The sequence below is a fragment of the Rhinopithecus roxellana genome, chromosome 13 (assembly GCF_007565055.1).
Source record: "Rhinopithecus roxellana isolate Shanxi Qingling chromosome 13, ASM756505v1, whole genome shotgun sequence".
NCBI classification, from domain to species: domain Eukaryota; kingdom Metazoa; phylum Chordata; class Mammalia; order Primates; family Cercopithecidae; genus Rhinopithecus; species Rhinopithecus roxellana.
In genome coordinates, this window is record NC_044561.1 from 109,068,415 (window position 1) to 109,081,591 (window position 13,177).

At 46.4% G+C, this 13,177-nt stretch overlaps 1 protein-coding gene across 2 annotated transcripts in view; it reads right to left on the reverse strand.

Annotated features, from left to right (window-relative positions):
• Positions 1–13,177, reverse strand: part of NDRG3 (NDRG family member 3) — a 99,385-nt gene that overhangs the window by 20,317 nt on the left and 65,891 nt on the right. For both annotated transcript variants that reach the window (XM_030915606.1, XM_030915604.1), the window contains exons 7-9: positions 11,401–11,461; positions 9,361–9,447; positions 1,423–1,479 (exon numbers count right to left, since the gene is read on the reverse strand). In XM_030915606.1, the coding sequence (XP_030771466.1) occupies positions 1,423–1,479; positions 9,361–9,447; positions 11,401–11,461 (205 nt within the window). The remainder of the gene's footprint in view (positions 1–1,422; positions 1,480–9,360; positions 9,448–11,400; positions 11,462–13,177) is intronic.

Below are 13,177 nucleotides of genomic sequence, written 5' to 3' on the forward strand. Positions count from 1 at the left end.
GTGGCTCACGCCTGTAATCCCAGCACTTTGGGAGACCGAGATGGGTGGATCACGAGGTCAGGAGATCGAGACCATCCTGGCTAACACCGTGAAACCCCGTCTCTACTAAAAAATACAAAAAACTAGCCGGGCGAGGTGGCGGGCGCCTGTAGTCCCAGCTACTCGGGAGGCTGAGCCAGGAGAATGGCGTGAACCCGGGAGGCGGAGCTTGTAGTGAGCTGAGATCCGGCCACTGCACTCCAGCCTGGGCGATAGAGCGAGGCTCCGTCTCAAAAAAAAAAAAAAAAAAAGAAACTATACATCAGTAAATGGTCACTGAGATGCACTTAGGATGTGTGCATTACACTATGTATAAGAATCACCTCAATTAAAGAGAGGGCAAGATGGAGGCAAAACCCAAAGGAGTCAGCTGGAAGAATTAAAGTGGTTGCCACTAAAAAGCAGAATATGGGGTAGGTGGCAGATTCTTTGTAATAAGCCCTGTAGATCTTCTCTACTCTAAAATATATGTGAATTTGTAACTTTGATAAAAATATGATGAAATAAAAGACTATGGACTTTGGACTTAGCCTGACCTGGATTCAAATGTCAGCTCCACACTTACCATCTGGACAGTGGTGGCAAGTTATGTGGCCTCTCTGGTCTTTGGTTTCCCTATCTTAAAATCAGACTAATAGAACCATGTAAAACACAACTTGGTTTGCACATCTAAAGTACTTATAAATAATCAGTACTCGGTAACTGCTAGTTTTCTTCCCATCTGCCATTTTCCTTCAGATAGTATTTTAAAATAAGCAGATTACAATTGAGCACCCACTCTCGTCTCCCTATTCCAGACACCTCACAGCTCTCTGACCTCACTGCTCATTTACTCCATCACTCCTTTGTCGGTCACCCAACTCACTTTTCCCTTTCAAGGGTCCCCCTCACCTACCAGTTAAGCTCCCTCCCCTACCCAGCAATTATGTACACGATAACTGCCACTTTCTGTGAAGACTTCGGTTTCCTCACCAGTTGAAAAACACGGGGCGTGAACAAGATAATCTCTAAGCTTCTTTCAGCACTATTATATCACGGTTTTCCTCCCTGAAATTTCTATTTCTGTGAAGCCTTTCCCAGACCTCCTAATGGCTCTAAAGATGTCTGGGGAGGCATGTGATGTCAAACATTAACAGATGGCATGCTACTTACAGGAACAGGTAGCAGGAGATGCTATCTTCTCTCATAGCTCCACATGTCAACTGCCATGTGGCAATGGGTTAAAGATTCACCTTTGCAGGGCCACATGCCTTTCAGATTACATTGGAACTGTTATTTACTAGGGTCAGGTAAATTCTAAGGCAACCCTTCTTTCCTGAGGTAAAATAAGAATTTGCATGCAAACCAATAAACACAGCTCTTCTGGGTGGAACAGGTACTTACCGGCCCAAAGTGATGAGCCAAAATAATGTCCACAACATTGGTTGTCAGGCCAGAGAGCTGAAAAGATAAAAAACTCTGTGTTAAGAATGTAAGCATATGCAAAAATTTATCAAGCTACCCAATTAAAATGAGTGCACTTTATTATATATGTTATCTCTTAAAAAACAAATGAAAAACCCTTGGCCGGGCACGGTGGCTCACACCTGTAATCCCAGCACTTTGGGAGGCTAAGATGGGCGGACCATGGTCAGGAGATCGAGACCATCCTGGCTAACACGGTGAAACCCCCTCTCTACTAAAAATACAAAAAAGTTAGCAGGGCGTGATGGCAGGTGCCTGTAGTTCCAGCTACTTGGGAGGCTGAAGTAGGAGAATGGCATGAACCCGGGAGGCGGATCTTGCAGTGAGCCGAGATTGTGCCACTGCACTCCAGCCTGGGCAACAGAGTGAGACTCTGTCTCAGAAAAAAAGAGAAGGCCGGGCACAGTGGCTCAAGCCTATAATCCCAGCACTTTGGGAGGCCGAGACGGGCGGATCACGAGGTCAGGAGATCGAGACCATCCTGGCTAATACGGTGAAACCCTGTCTCTACTTAAAAATACAAAAAACTAGCTGGGCGACGAGGCGGGCGCCTGTAGTCCCAGCTACTCGGGAGGCTGAGGCAGGAGAATGGCGTAAACCCGGGAGGCGGAGCTTGCAGTGAGCTGAGATCTGGCCACTGCACTCCAGCCTGGGTGGCAGAGCAAGACTCCGTCTCAAAAAAAAAAAAAAAAAAAAAAAAGAGAGAGAGAAAAACCCCACAATTCAGTGTTATACATTTTCATGGTTTCAAAGAAACACAGAGACGAGAAACAAGTCAGAAAAAACTGTCTCCTTTCCAGGGTGATAATAAAGCCTGCTGTGAAATAGGGGACTGGAAGAGACACTGAACATTCCTTCTTTGAAAGCCTGAGACCTAGACCTCATGGCTGTTTGATATTTTATTCCTGTCTATATTTCCATATTTACACTGGACTTATGGTTGATAAGGACTAACTTAATCACTCCCATGACTTCCAAGAGACAAAAACAACTTTTTTCTCTTTCTTCCAGTTTTTGCTATCTTCATTTCAGGAAATAGGAGGAAATGAGTTGTTTACAGAATGTTCTTGAGTTTTAAACATTTTTCTCCTAATTTTTCCCATTTCAAAATGATGCATCTCACAGTCTAATAAATGCAGCAATCTGTGTAAATCCGCATACTGTAGTCTATTTTCAGAAAAATTTCTAACTCAAATTATGTTGCTGATTCTCGTTAAGCCTTCTTCCTTGGTTTTATGCTGAACTCGTACAGCTGATCAGGGGTGAAGTACTGAATTGGGGGTAGGCATGGAGAAGAGGCGCTAAGGGAGACAGACATGGCTATGCCTGGAGTAGGATCATATAGTCCCAGAAAGAAGTCCCGAAATCTTTGCATAGGTTATCAGTGATGCACAGGTTATGAACTAGAAAATCAGGCCGGGTGTGGTGGCTCACACCTGTAATCCCAGCACTTTGGGAGGCCAAGGCCAGCGGATCACCTGAGGTTAGGAGTTTGAGACCAGGCTGACCAACATGGTGAAAGCCCGTCTCTACTAAAAATATACAAATTAGTCAGGCGTGGTGGCACGCGCCTGTAGTCCCAGCTACTCGGAAGGCTAAGGAAGGAGAATCACTTGAACCCAGGAGGTGGAGGTTGCAGCGAGCTGAGATTGTGCCACTGCACTCCAGCCTTGACAACAGAGCAAGACTCCGTCTAAAAAAAAAAAAAATTGTACCCACATACTAAGTAAGAATTAGGACACATTTGGTTGATTGACTGACAGGGTCTTGCTCTGTCACCCAGGCTGGAGTGCAGTGGCGCCATCATAGCTCACTGCAGCCTTGACCTCCCAGGCTCAAGCGTCTTCTGGCCTCAGCCACCCAAGTAGCTGGGACTACAGGTACGCACCACCACACCAGGCTAATTTTTAAATTTTTTATAGTGACAAGGTCTCACTATGTTGCCCAGGGTAGTCCTGAACTCCTGAGCTCAAGCAATGCTCCTGCCTCACCCTCCCAAAGTGCTGGGATTAGCAGTGTGAAACACTGCACCCAGCCAGGACAAATTTTTAAAAAGCCAGGCTGGCCGGGCGCGGTGGCTCAAGCCTGTAATCCCAGCACTTTGGGAGGCCGAGACGGGCGGATCACGAGGTCAGGAGATCGAGACCATCCTGGCTAACACGGTGAAACCCCGTCTCTACTAAAAATACAAAAACTAGCCGGGCGAGGTGGCGGGCGCCTGTAGTCCCAGCTACTCGGGAGGCTGAGGCAGGAGAATGGCGTAAACCCGGGAGGCGGAGCTTGCAGTGAGCTGAGATCTGGCCACTGCACTCCAGTCCGGGCGACAGAGCGAGACTCCGCCTCAAAAAAAAAACAAAAAAAAGCCAGGCTGTGAGAAGGAATTTCCACAGCATCTGGCGATACTACTGTTAATGTGTTTTAGCTAAGAAATACCTCATTTCTCAAAAATGTAAACATAGGAAGAAATGGATATTTAGAGTGCAGTTTGCTGGTGACTAGAATATTTTAACAGTTTTAATAAAAATATGCTTATCACAGAAAATTATGAAAAAACAATACAAAAGAAATCATGTTTGTTTTCTCTTTTTTTTTTGAGACTGGGTCTTGTTCTCTTCTTCCGTCACCCAGGCTGGAGTGAAGTGGCGCAATCCAGGCTCACTGCAACCTTCACCTCCCAGGTTCAAGTGGCTCTCCAACCTCAGCTCCCAAGTAGCTGGGACCACAGGTGTGCACCACCATATCTGGCTATGTTTCTGTATTTTTAGTAGAGATGGACTTCACCATGTTGGCCAGGTGGCCAGGCTGGTCTTGAACTCCTGACCTCAAGTGATCCGCCCACTTTAATGAATGCTTCAAAGCATTAAAACAATGCTTTAATGAATATTCTGGGTCTGCAACCCTCTTACTAGCAAAGTAATTTTAAGCAAATAATTTCTCTGTAGGATAGTAATAGTACCAATGGATTGTCCTGAGGATGAAAAGGTTAAGTATATCTAAAACATTTGGCTGGGCACGGGGGCTCACACCTGTAATCCTAGCAGTTTGGGAAGCTGAGACGGGCAGATCATGAAGTCACGAGTTAGAGACCAGCCTGATCAACATGGTGAAACCCCGTCTCTACTAAAAATACAAAAATTAGCTGGGCGTGGTGGCATGCATCTGTAATCCTGGCTACAGAGGAGGCTGAGGCAGGAGAATCACTTGAATCCGGGAGACAGAGAGTACAGTGAGCTGAGATCATGCCATTGCACACTCCAGCCTGGGCAACAAGAGTGAAACTCCTTCTCAAAAAAAAAAAAAAAAAAAAAAATTTAAGAACAGTACCAGGTACACAGTAAGCACTACATAGGTGTTACATTAAAAAAAAATTATTATCCATCTCTTTAAATCCTTTTGTTTGTTTGCTTGTTTTTTGAGATGGAGTCTCGCTGAGTCACCCAGGCTGGATGGAATGCAGTGGTACAATCTCGGCTCACTGCAAACTTCGCCTCCTGGGTTCAAGTGATTCTCCTGCCTCAGCCTCCCCAGTAGCTGGGAATATAGGTGTGTGCCACCATGTCCAGCTAATTTTTGTATTTTTAGTAGAGACGGGGTTTCACCATGTTGGTCAGGCTGGTCTCCTGACCTCAGGTGATCTGCCCACCTCGACCTCCCAAAGTGCTGGGATTACAGGAGTGAGCCATCACGCTCTGCCCTCTTTAAATCTTTTTAAAGATCACTAACTACCTTTCAAAAAAGTTCCTAGTTATCGACTTATTGAATCTCATGGTTTGAGTATCAATAAAGCTTTTTTTTTTTTTAAGATAAGGTCTCTCTCTGTCGCCCAGGCAGGACTGCAGTAGCATGATCATGGCTCACTGCAGCCTTGAACACCTGGGTTCAAGAAATCCTTTCCCTGGCCGGGCGCGGTGGCTCAAGCCTGTAATCTCAGCACTTTGGGAGGCCGAGACGGGTGGATCACGAGGTCAGGAGATCGAGACCATCCTGGCTAACACGGTGAAACCCGTCTCTACTAAAAATACAAAAAACTAGCCGGGCGAGGTGGTGGGCGCCTGTAGTCCCAGCTACTCAGGAGGCTGAGACAGGAGCATGGCATAAACCTGGGAGGCGGGGCTTGCAGTGAGCTGAGATCCGGCCACTGCACTCCAGCCTGGGTGACAGAGCGAGACTCCGTCTCAGAATAAAAAAAAAAAAAAAAAAATCCTTTCCCTTCCCTTCAGCCTACCGAGTAGCTGGGACTACAAGCACGTACCACCTTTTACATTTTTGTAGAGACAAAGTCTTGTTCTGTTGACGAGGCTGGTCTTAAACTCCTGGACTCAAGCGATCCTCCTGCCTTGGCCTCCCAAAGTGCTATGACTACAGGCATGAGTCACCATGCCCAGCCAGATCCTTTTTTTTTTTCGAGACAGGGTCTGTCTCTGTCACCCAGGCTGGAGTCCAGTGGCATGATCATGGCTCACTACAGCCTTGACCTGCTGGGTTCAAGCATTCTTCCCACCTCAGCTTACTGAGTAGCTGGAACCACAGACGTGTGCCACCACAACTGGGTTTTTTTATTTTTGAGACAGTCTTGTCTGCTGCCCAGGCTTGGAGTACAGTGGCACGATCTTGACTCACTGCAACCTCCGCCTCCCAGGTTCAAGTGATTCTCCTGCCTCACCCTCCCAAAGTGCTGGGATTATGGGCGTGAGCCACGTGTGTGGCCTAACATTGAATTATTTTTAGCATAGGTGAATTGAATGCAAGTGATGGCAGTGGCTGCTGCCATCATGCTGTGTGGCTGGGGCTGCACACTCCACGGAGCTGGTGGAAGTCCCACCCCTTCTGGGTTGCTGCAGACCCAGGCCTCCTGCTCTATGGAGCAAGCAGGATCCCCGCCCTCCTGGGCAGGGCTACAGCTGCCCAAACTGCAGCTGTGGATCTCAGCCTCCCTGTGCTCTTGGGGGAACCAGGAACAGTGAGGATTTGCCCTCCCAGGTGCAGCTGCAGCCAATGTGCCTTTGGCTTCAGACCTGGGCCTCTGGCTCCGGGAAGCAGGCGGGAGCTGGGCCCCTGCCGAGCTGGTGGGTTGGGAGCTCCCAGGTGCAGTTGCAGCCGCACTCCCAGGCGCAGGACCAGGGCATCTCTGCAGCCTGCACCCTTGGGTGCCCCAGGAAGGACCCCTGCAAGCCCCAGGGCCATGAATGGAGCAGGACACAGACAGAATCCTGGGCAGATGGGGGCGGGGTTCCCGGTAAGGTCCCATCCTCAGGCCAGGGAGGCCCTGAAGGCTGGGGGCTGCATTGCCAGTCACCCAGACCAGAGTGGGGACTTGTGGCACCTCTTCCTGGCCTGCCCATGGCCTCTCATGGACCAATCAGCATGCACTTCCTTCCTTCTGAGGTCCATAAAAGCCCTGGGCTCAGCCAGAGCAGGGTACAGGATGGTCAGAGGATGAAGAAGGTAGAGAGACTGGACAATCAGCTGCAGAGAGGAATACACACTCCATTGAGAGCTACAGAGACGACCTGCTGTCAGAGAGGAGCTACTCGCTCTGCTGAGAGCTCCAGAGACCTGCAGAGAAGTCGGAAAGACTTGCCTGTGGAAAGGAGCCACCCTTTCCAGGGCCTCCTGTCTGCCAAACGCTGAAAACTCGACTGGACGACCTGCCTACAGAGAGAGAGGAGCTACCCATTCCTCTGAGCTGTTCTAACACTAAATAAAACTCTTCTTCACCCTTCACTTATTTGTGTACCTCATTCTTCCTGCATGCAGGACAGGAACTCGGGCAAAGGCGCTATGGCCACAGAAGTTTCTGGCTAGACACCCCAGAGATCCCATAACACGAGGGATATAATTTTTTCTTTATTCCCACTTTTTTCTTTTTAAAAAATGTCCTCTCCCAACAGAATCGCCCATTTTTTACTCTGGTTTGGGGCTGGGACTGGGAGTGCTTATATTTGTAAAGTCATTAGCATTTCCCTTTAGTTTCCTATCTCCTTGAATGGATTTTAGAGGTTACATTCCTTCCTTTTTCAGTTAGCAAACATCAGCAATTCACATGTCTTTGGAATCTGTAGCAAAGATAAGGTGTTGGGGTTCACTGTAGAGTGATTCATTCATTTCATTCAGTAAGAAAGTGAAAATGCAAACTATAGACTAGGAGAAGCTATTTGAGATACATGCACCCAGGACTCACATGCAGAATATTTTTTAAAGTGGAAGCGGAATAAGAGTGAGGGCAAAAGACTTTAACAAACACTTCACAAGAGGATATTCAAGAAAAGATGCTTGACATCACTGCCCCTTAGGGAGATGCAAATTAAAACCCAGGATTGGCCGGGGGCAGTAGCTCACATCTGTAATCCCAGCACTTCGGAAGGCTGAGGCAGGTGGATCACAAGGTCAGGAGTTCAAGACCAGCCTGGCCAAGATGGTGAAACACCATCTCTACTAAAAATACAAAAATTAGCCAAGCATGGTGGCGGGTGCCTGTGATCCCAGCTACTCGGGAGGCTGAGGCTGAGAGTTGCTTGAACCTGGGAGGCAGAGGTTGCAGTGAGCTGAGATCATGCCACTGCACTCCAGCCTGGGCAACAAAGGGAGACTCCGTCTCAAATAAACAACAACAACAACAAACAGGATTATCTATCTATAAGCATAGCTTAAAATTTAAAAGATTATGGCCAGGCGCGTTGGCTCAAGCCTGTAATCCCAGCACTTTGGGAGGCCGAGACGGGTGGATCACGAGGTCAGGAGATCGAGACTATCCTGGCTAACACGGTGAAACCCCGTCTCTACTAAAAAATACAAAAAAACTAGCTGGGCGTGGTGGCGGGCGCCTGTAGTCCCAGCTACTCGGGAGGCTGAGGCAGGAGAATGGCGTGAACCCGGGAGGCGGAGCTTGCAGTGAGCTGAAGTGAGCTGAGATCCGGCCACTGCACTCCAGCCTGGGCGGCAGAGCGAGACTCCATCTCAAAAAAAAAAATTTAAAAGATGATATAATTAAAAATTCTTATTTTAATGATGAAAACTATTTTGGTCATGGAAAACATAAAAACAAACTAATATTACAAATAAAACTGCTTGTTGTTTACTAAAATTAAAAGTACTTATAATATCAAATGTTGGTGATGTGGAGCAACTGAAACTTTCACACACTGCTGGTGTGTAAATGGTCAAATACTTTGAAGACATTTCATTTATTTTATTTTTATTTTTATTTTTTTTGAGACAGAGTCTCCCTCTGTGGCCCAGGCTGTCATGCAGTGGCACGATCTCAGCTTACCACAAACTCCACCTCCTGGGTTCAAGCAATTCTCCTGCCTCAGCCTCCTGAGTAGCTGGGTTTACAGATGTGTACCACCATGCCCCACACCTGGCTAATTTTCGTATTTTTAGTAGAGACAGGGTTTTGCCATGTTGGCCAGGCTAGTCTTGAATTCCTGATCTCAGGTGATCCGCCCACCTCGGCTTCCCAAAGTGCTGGGATTACAGGAATGAGTTATCATGCCTGGCCTTGGTCAAATACTTTGGAAAATTGTTTGACAATATCTACTAAAGCTAAACATACAACTGCCCTATGACTCAGCAATTTCACTCCTAGGTATAAACCCAAAAGAAATAAATGTGTATCTCTACTAAAAGACATAAGGAATATGCACAGCACCTTTACTCATAAGATCCAAATAACAGAAACAACTCGTTCTGTGTATTCACATAATAGGTTACTAAAGTACAGTTAAGGGTAAAAATGTTAAGTATACAGCTTGAAGACTGTTTACCCTTAACTGTATATATACCTCAATGAAAAATTGGTAAGCTGTTTTGAGATGGGCGAAGATGAGCCGATGGACACCTTCATGTGGTACTTACTTTGGAAGCTGCCCAGTCAATCCAGCCTATTGCGCAAGGGTCAACATTAATGAGCACAAGGCCTTCCACAAGCTCTGGATGGTTGAGCTGAAAGATGAGGCAAAGACAACAGTATGAAAGCTACACTCCCAAAGTTCTTCTAAATAGGTGGAACGTGATTGATCAATTCTTTCTTACATGACTTAACGCTTCACATTTGAAAGTAAAACTACAAAGAAGGAGAACATGTGGAAAAATAGCTCTTGAAATCTGACTTAGCATCTGGAAACCAGTTTCTGGTTTTACTATCAAATTACTTATTTTACTATCAAATTATCTTGCCTTGCAAAGATCTATATGCAGTTGTTCAGCTCATGGTGGATCTTTCTCATTGGGAAAGTGCTGTTGGCACAAGCGGCTGCTCCACATTCATATATCTTTGTTCTCAACAGGGGCTTCTAAAGCTTTTTTTTTTCCCCGAAACCACCTGAACAGTTTATATCATCCTCAGAAGACTCTCCTATCACTGAAGAGGTATTGAAAAAAATAATGATAATAATTTCTGGCTGGTCACAGTGGCTCACGCCTGTAATCTCAGCACTTTGGGTGGGTGAAGGGGAGGATCATGATGTCAGGAGTTAGAGACCAGTCTGACCAACATGGTGAAACCCCACCTCTACTAAAAATACAAAAATTAGCCAGGAGTATTGGCGGGCGCCTGTAATCCCAGCTACTCAGGAGGCTGAGGCAGGAGAATCACTTAAACCCGGGAGGCAGAGGTTGCAGAGAGCCAAGATTGTGCCATTGCACTCCAGGCTGGGCGACAGAGCAAGGCTCCGTCTCAGAAAAAAAAAAATTTCTTTAAAACGAGTTCTAGCTCTCTAGCTTATTTAATCAATTTATTTATTTATTTTGAGACAAAGTTTCACTCTTGCTGCCCAGGCTGGTGCAGTGATGCAATCTCAGCTCACTACAACCGTGGCTTCCAGGATTCATGCAATTCTCCTGCCTCAGCCTCCCAAGTAGCTAGGATTACAGGTACCCGTCACCACGCCTGGCTAATTTTTGTATTTTTAGTGGAGATGGAGTTTCACTATGTTGGCCAGGCTGGTCCAAACTGCCGACCTCAGGTGATCTGCCCACGTCAAACTCCCAAAGTGCTAGGATTACAAGCGTGGGCCACTGCGCCCAGCCCCTAGCCTACTTTTTTTCTCTTACTACAGTGATTACATTCACCGTAGAAAATTTGATAAGCAGAGAAATTATAAAAAGCAGAAAATAGGCCGGGCGCGGTGGCTCAAACCTGTAATCCCAGCACTTCGGGACGCCGAGATGGGTGGATCACGAGGTCAGGAGATCGAGACCATCCTGGCTAACACGGTGAAACCCCGTCTCTACTAAAAAATACAAAACACTAGCCAGGCGAGGTAGCGGGCGCCTGTAGTCCCAGCTACTCAGGAGGCTGAGGCAGGAGAATGGCCTGAACCTGGGAGGCAGAGCTTGCAGTGAGCTGAGATCTGGCCACTGCACTCCAGCCTGGGCGACAGAGCAAGACTCTGTCTCAAAAAAACAAAACAAAACAAAACAAAACAAAACAAAACAAGCAGAAAATAAAATTTCACAATTTCACATTATCTTACCACACATCAATCCATTAATATTTTTTTGGTACATTTTCTTCCAGTCCTTTCCTACAGTTATGACAAACTTTATGTTTTGTCATATTCTATTCTATACTAACTTTTTTGTTAACATTATAATGTATGCAAACCATGTATCATATAAAGCTTTTCATAAACTTAATTTTAATGGCTGTACAAAATTCCATTATAAGCAGCACCTAGGAATGGCTTTTTATTGATGATGTACTGTCCCCATTTATGATTTTTCAAGTATTATAAGTACAAAGCAAGGCTTTATACAACCTGCATCTAAAGCTGACAGAAGTTACAGAAAAATTGACATAAGTCCCAGAATACTGCCTGGTCATTTAACACAGCGTAATAGCTGTGACCTAGGCAGTGCCTCAAGCATGTTGAGGCTAATCCTCTATATACTTACTGCAAATCTGCTGAGGATGTAAGCTCCAGCTCCAACTCCAATTCCAATGATGCTTTTCAGGCTGTGAATGGGACATAATGACAAATGACAGAGTCAACTTCATTTGCAGGCAGCACTGCATAACTGAAAGCATATAACCTGGGTTGAAATCCTGGCTCTGATATTTATTAGATGTGAGAATTTGGGCAAGTGCTTTTTTCCTTTTCCCAACTTCTGAGCCTCGGTTCCTTCCCTATCCATAAAACAAGGGTCCCAGCTGGGCGCAGTGGTTCATGCCTGTAATCCTCATGCCTGTAATTCAGCACTTTTGGGAGGCTGAGGCAGGTGGATCATGAGGTCGGAAGATCAAGACCATCCTGGCCAACATGGTGAAACCCCGTCTCTACTAAAATACAAAAAATTAGCCAGGCATGGTGGCGTGTGCCTGTAGTCCCAGCTAAACAGGAGGCTGAGGCAGGAGAATCGTTTGAACCCGGGAGGCGGAGGCTGCAGTGAGCCAAGAGCACGCCACTGCACTCCAACCTGGTGACACAGTGAGACTCTGTCTCAAAAACAACAACAACAAAGATCCCACCACCTACTTTCAAGTTGGTTTTAATGGTTAAATAACATATAACTAAGGCTGGGGGCGGTGGTTCACGCCTATGATCCCAGGACTGAGAGGCCAAGGCGGGTGGATCACTGAAGGTCAGGAGTTCAAGACCAGCCTGGCCAACATGATGAAACCCTGTCTCTACTAAAAATACAAAAAAAATTAGCCAGGCATGGTGGCCTGTGCCTATAATCCCAGCTAAATGGGAGGCTGAGGCAGGAAAATCGTTTGAACCTGGGAGGCAGAGGTTGCAGTGAGCCAAGATCGCACCACTACACTCCAGCCTGGGCAACGGAATCAGACTCCATCTTAAAAAAAAAAAAAGTAATATATATACACATATATATATACACAAACACACATACACACGCACATACACACACACACACACACATATATACAACTGAAACTTGGGAGTTATCCTTGGTAGCTTACTGTCAGTATCCAACCCATCAGCAAGTCAGTGGAGTCCACCTCCAGAATATATCCATCTATCTACTACTATCTACTTCAATCATCCCCAACAGCAGCATCCAGTACCATGCTATCATTATCTCTTGCCTGGACTATTGTTAAGTTTAACTGTTCTCCCTGCTTTCTCTCTCTGATTCCTCTCCAAAGCATTCTCTTCATAGTGAGATGAACCCTTTAAAAAAAATTTAAGGCTGGGCGCGGTGGCTCAAGCCTGTAATCCCAGCACTTTGGGAGGCCGAGATGGGCGGATCACGAGGTCAGGAGATCGAGACCATCCGGGCTAACACTGTGAAACCCCGTCTCTACTAAAAAAAATACAAAAAACTAGCCGGTCGAGGTGGCGGGCGCCTGTAGTCCCAGCTACTCGGGAGGCTGAGGCAGGAGAATGCCGTGACCCAGGAGGCGGAGCTTGCAGTGAGCTGAGATCCGGCCACTGCACTCCAGCCCGGGCGACAGAGTGAGACTCCGTCTCAAAAAAAAAAAAAAAAAAAAAAATTTTAAACAGCTTTATTTTTATTTTTTAGATACAGGGTGTCACTGTTACTCAGGCTGGAGTGCAGGGGTGGGATCACAACTCACTGTAGCCTCAAACTCCTGTCATTAAGTGATCTTCCCACCACTGGGCCCAGCTCAAGGTAGATTTCTAAATCTTCTAGGTCTCAGCGTATGTGCCACCTTCCTAGAGAGGAATTCCCTCACTAGCCTTACTAA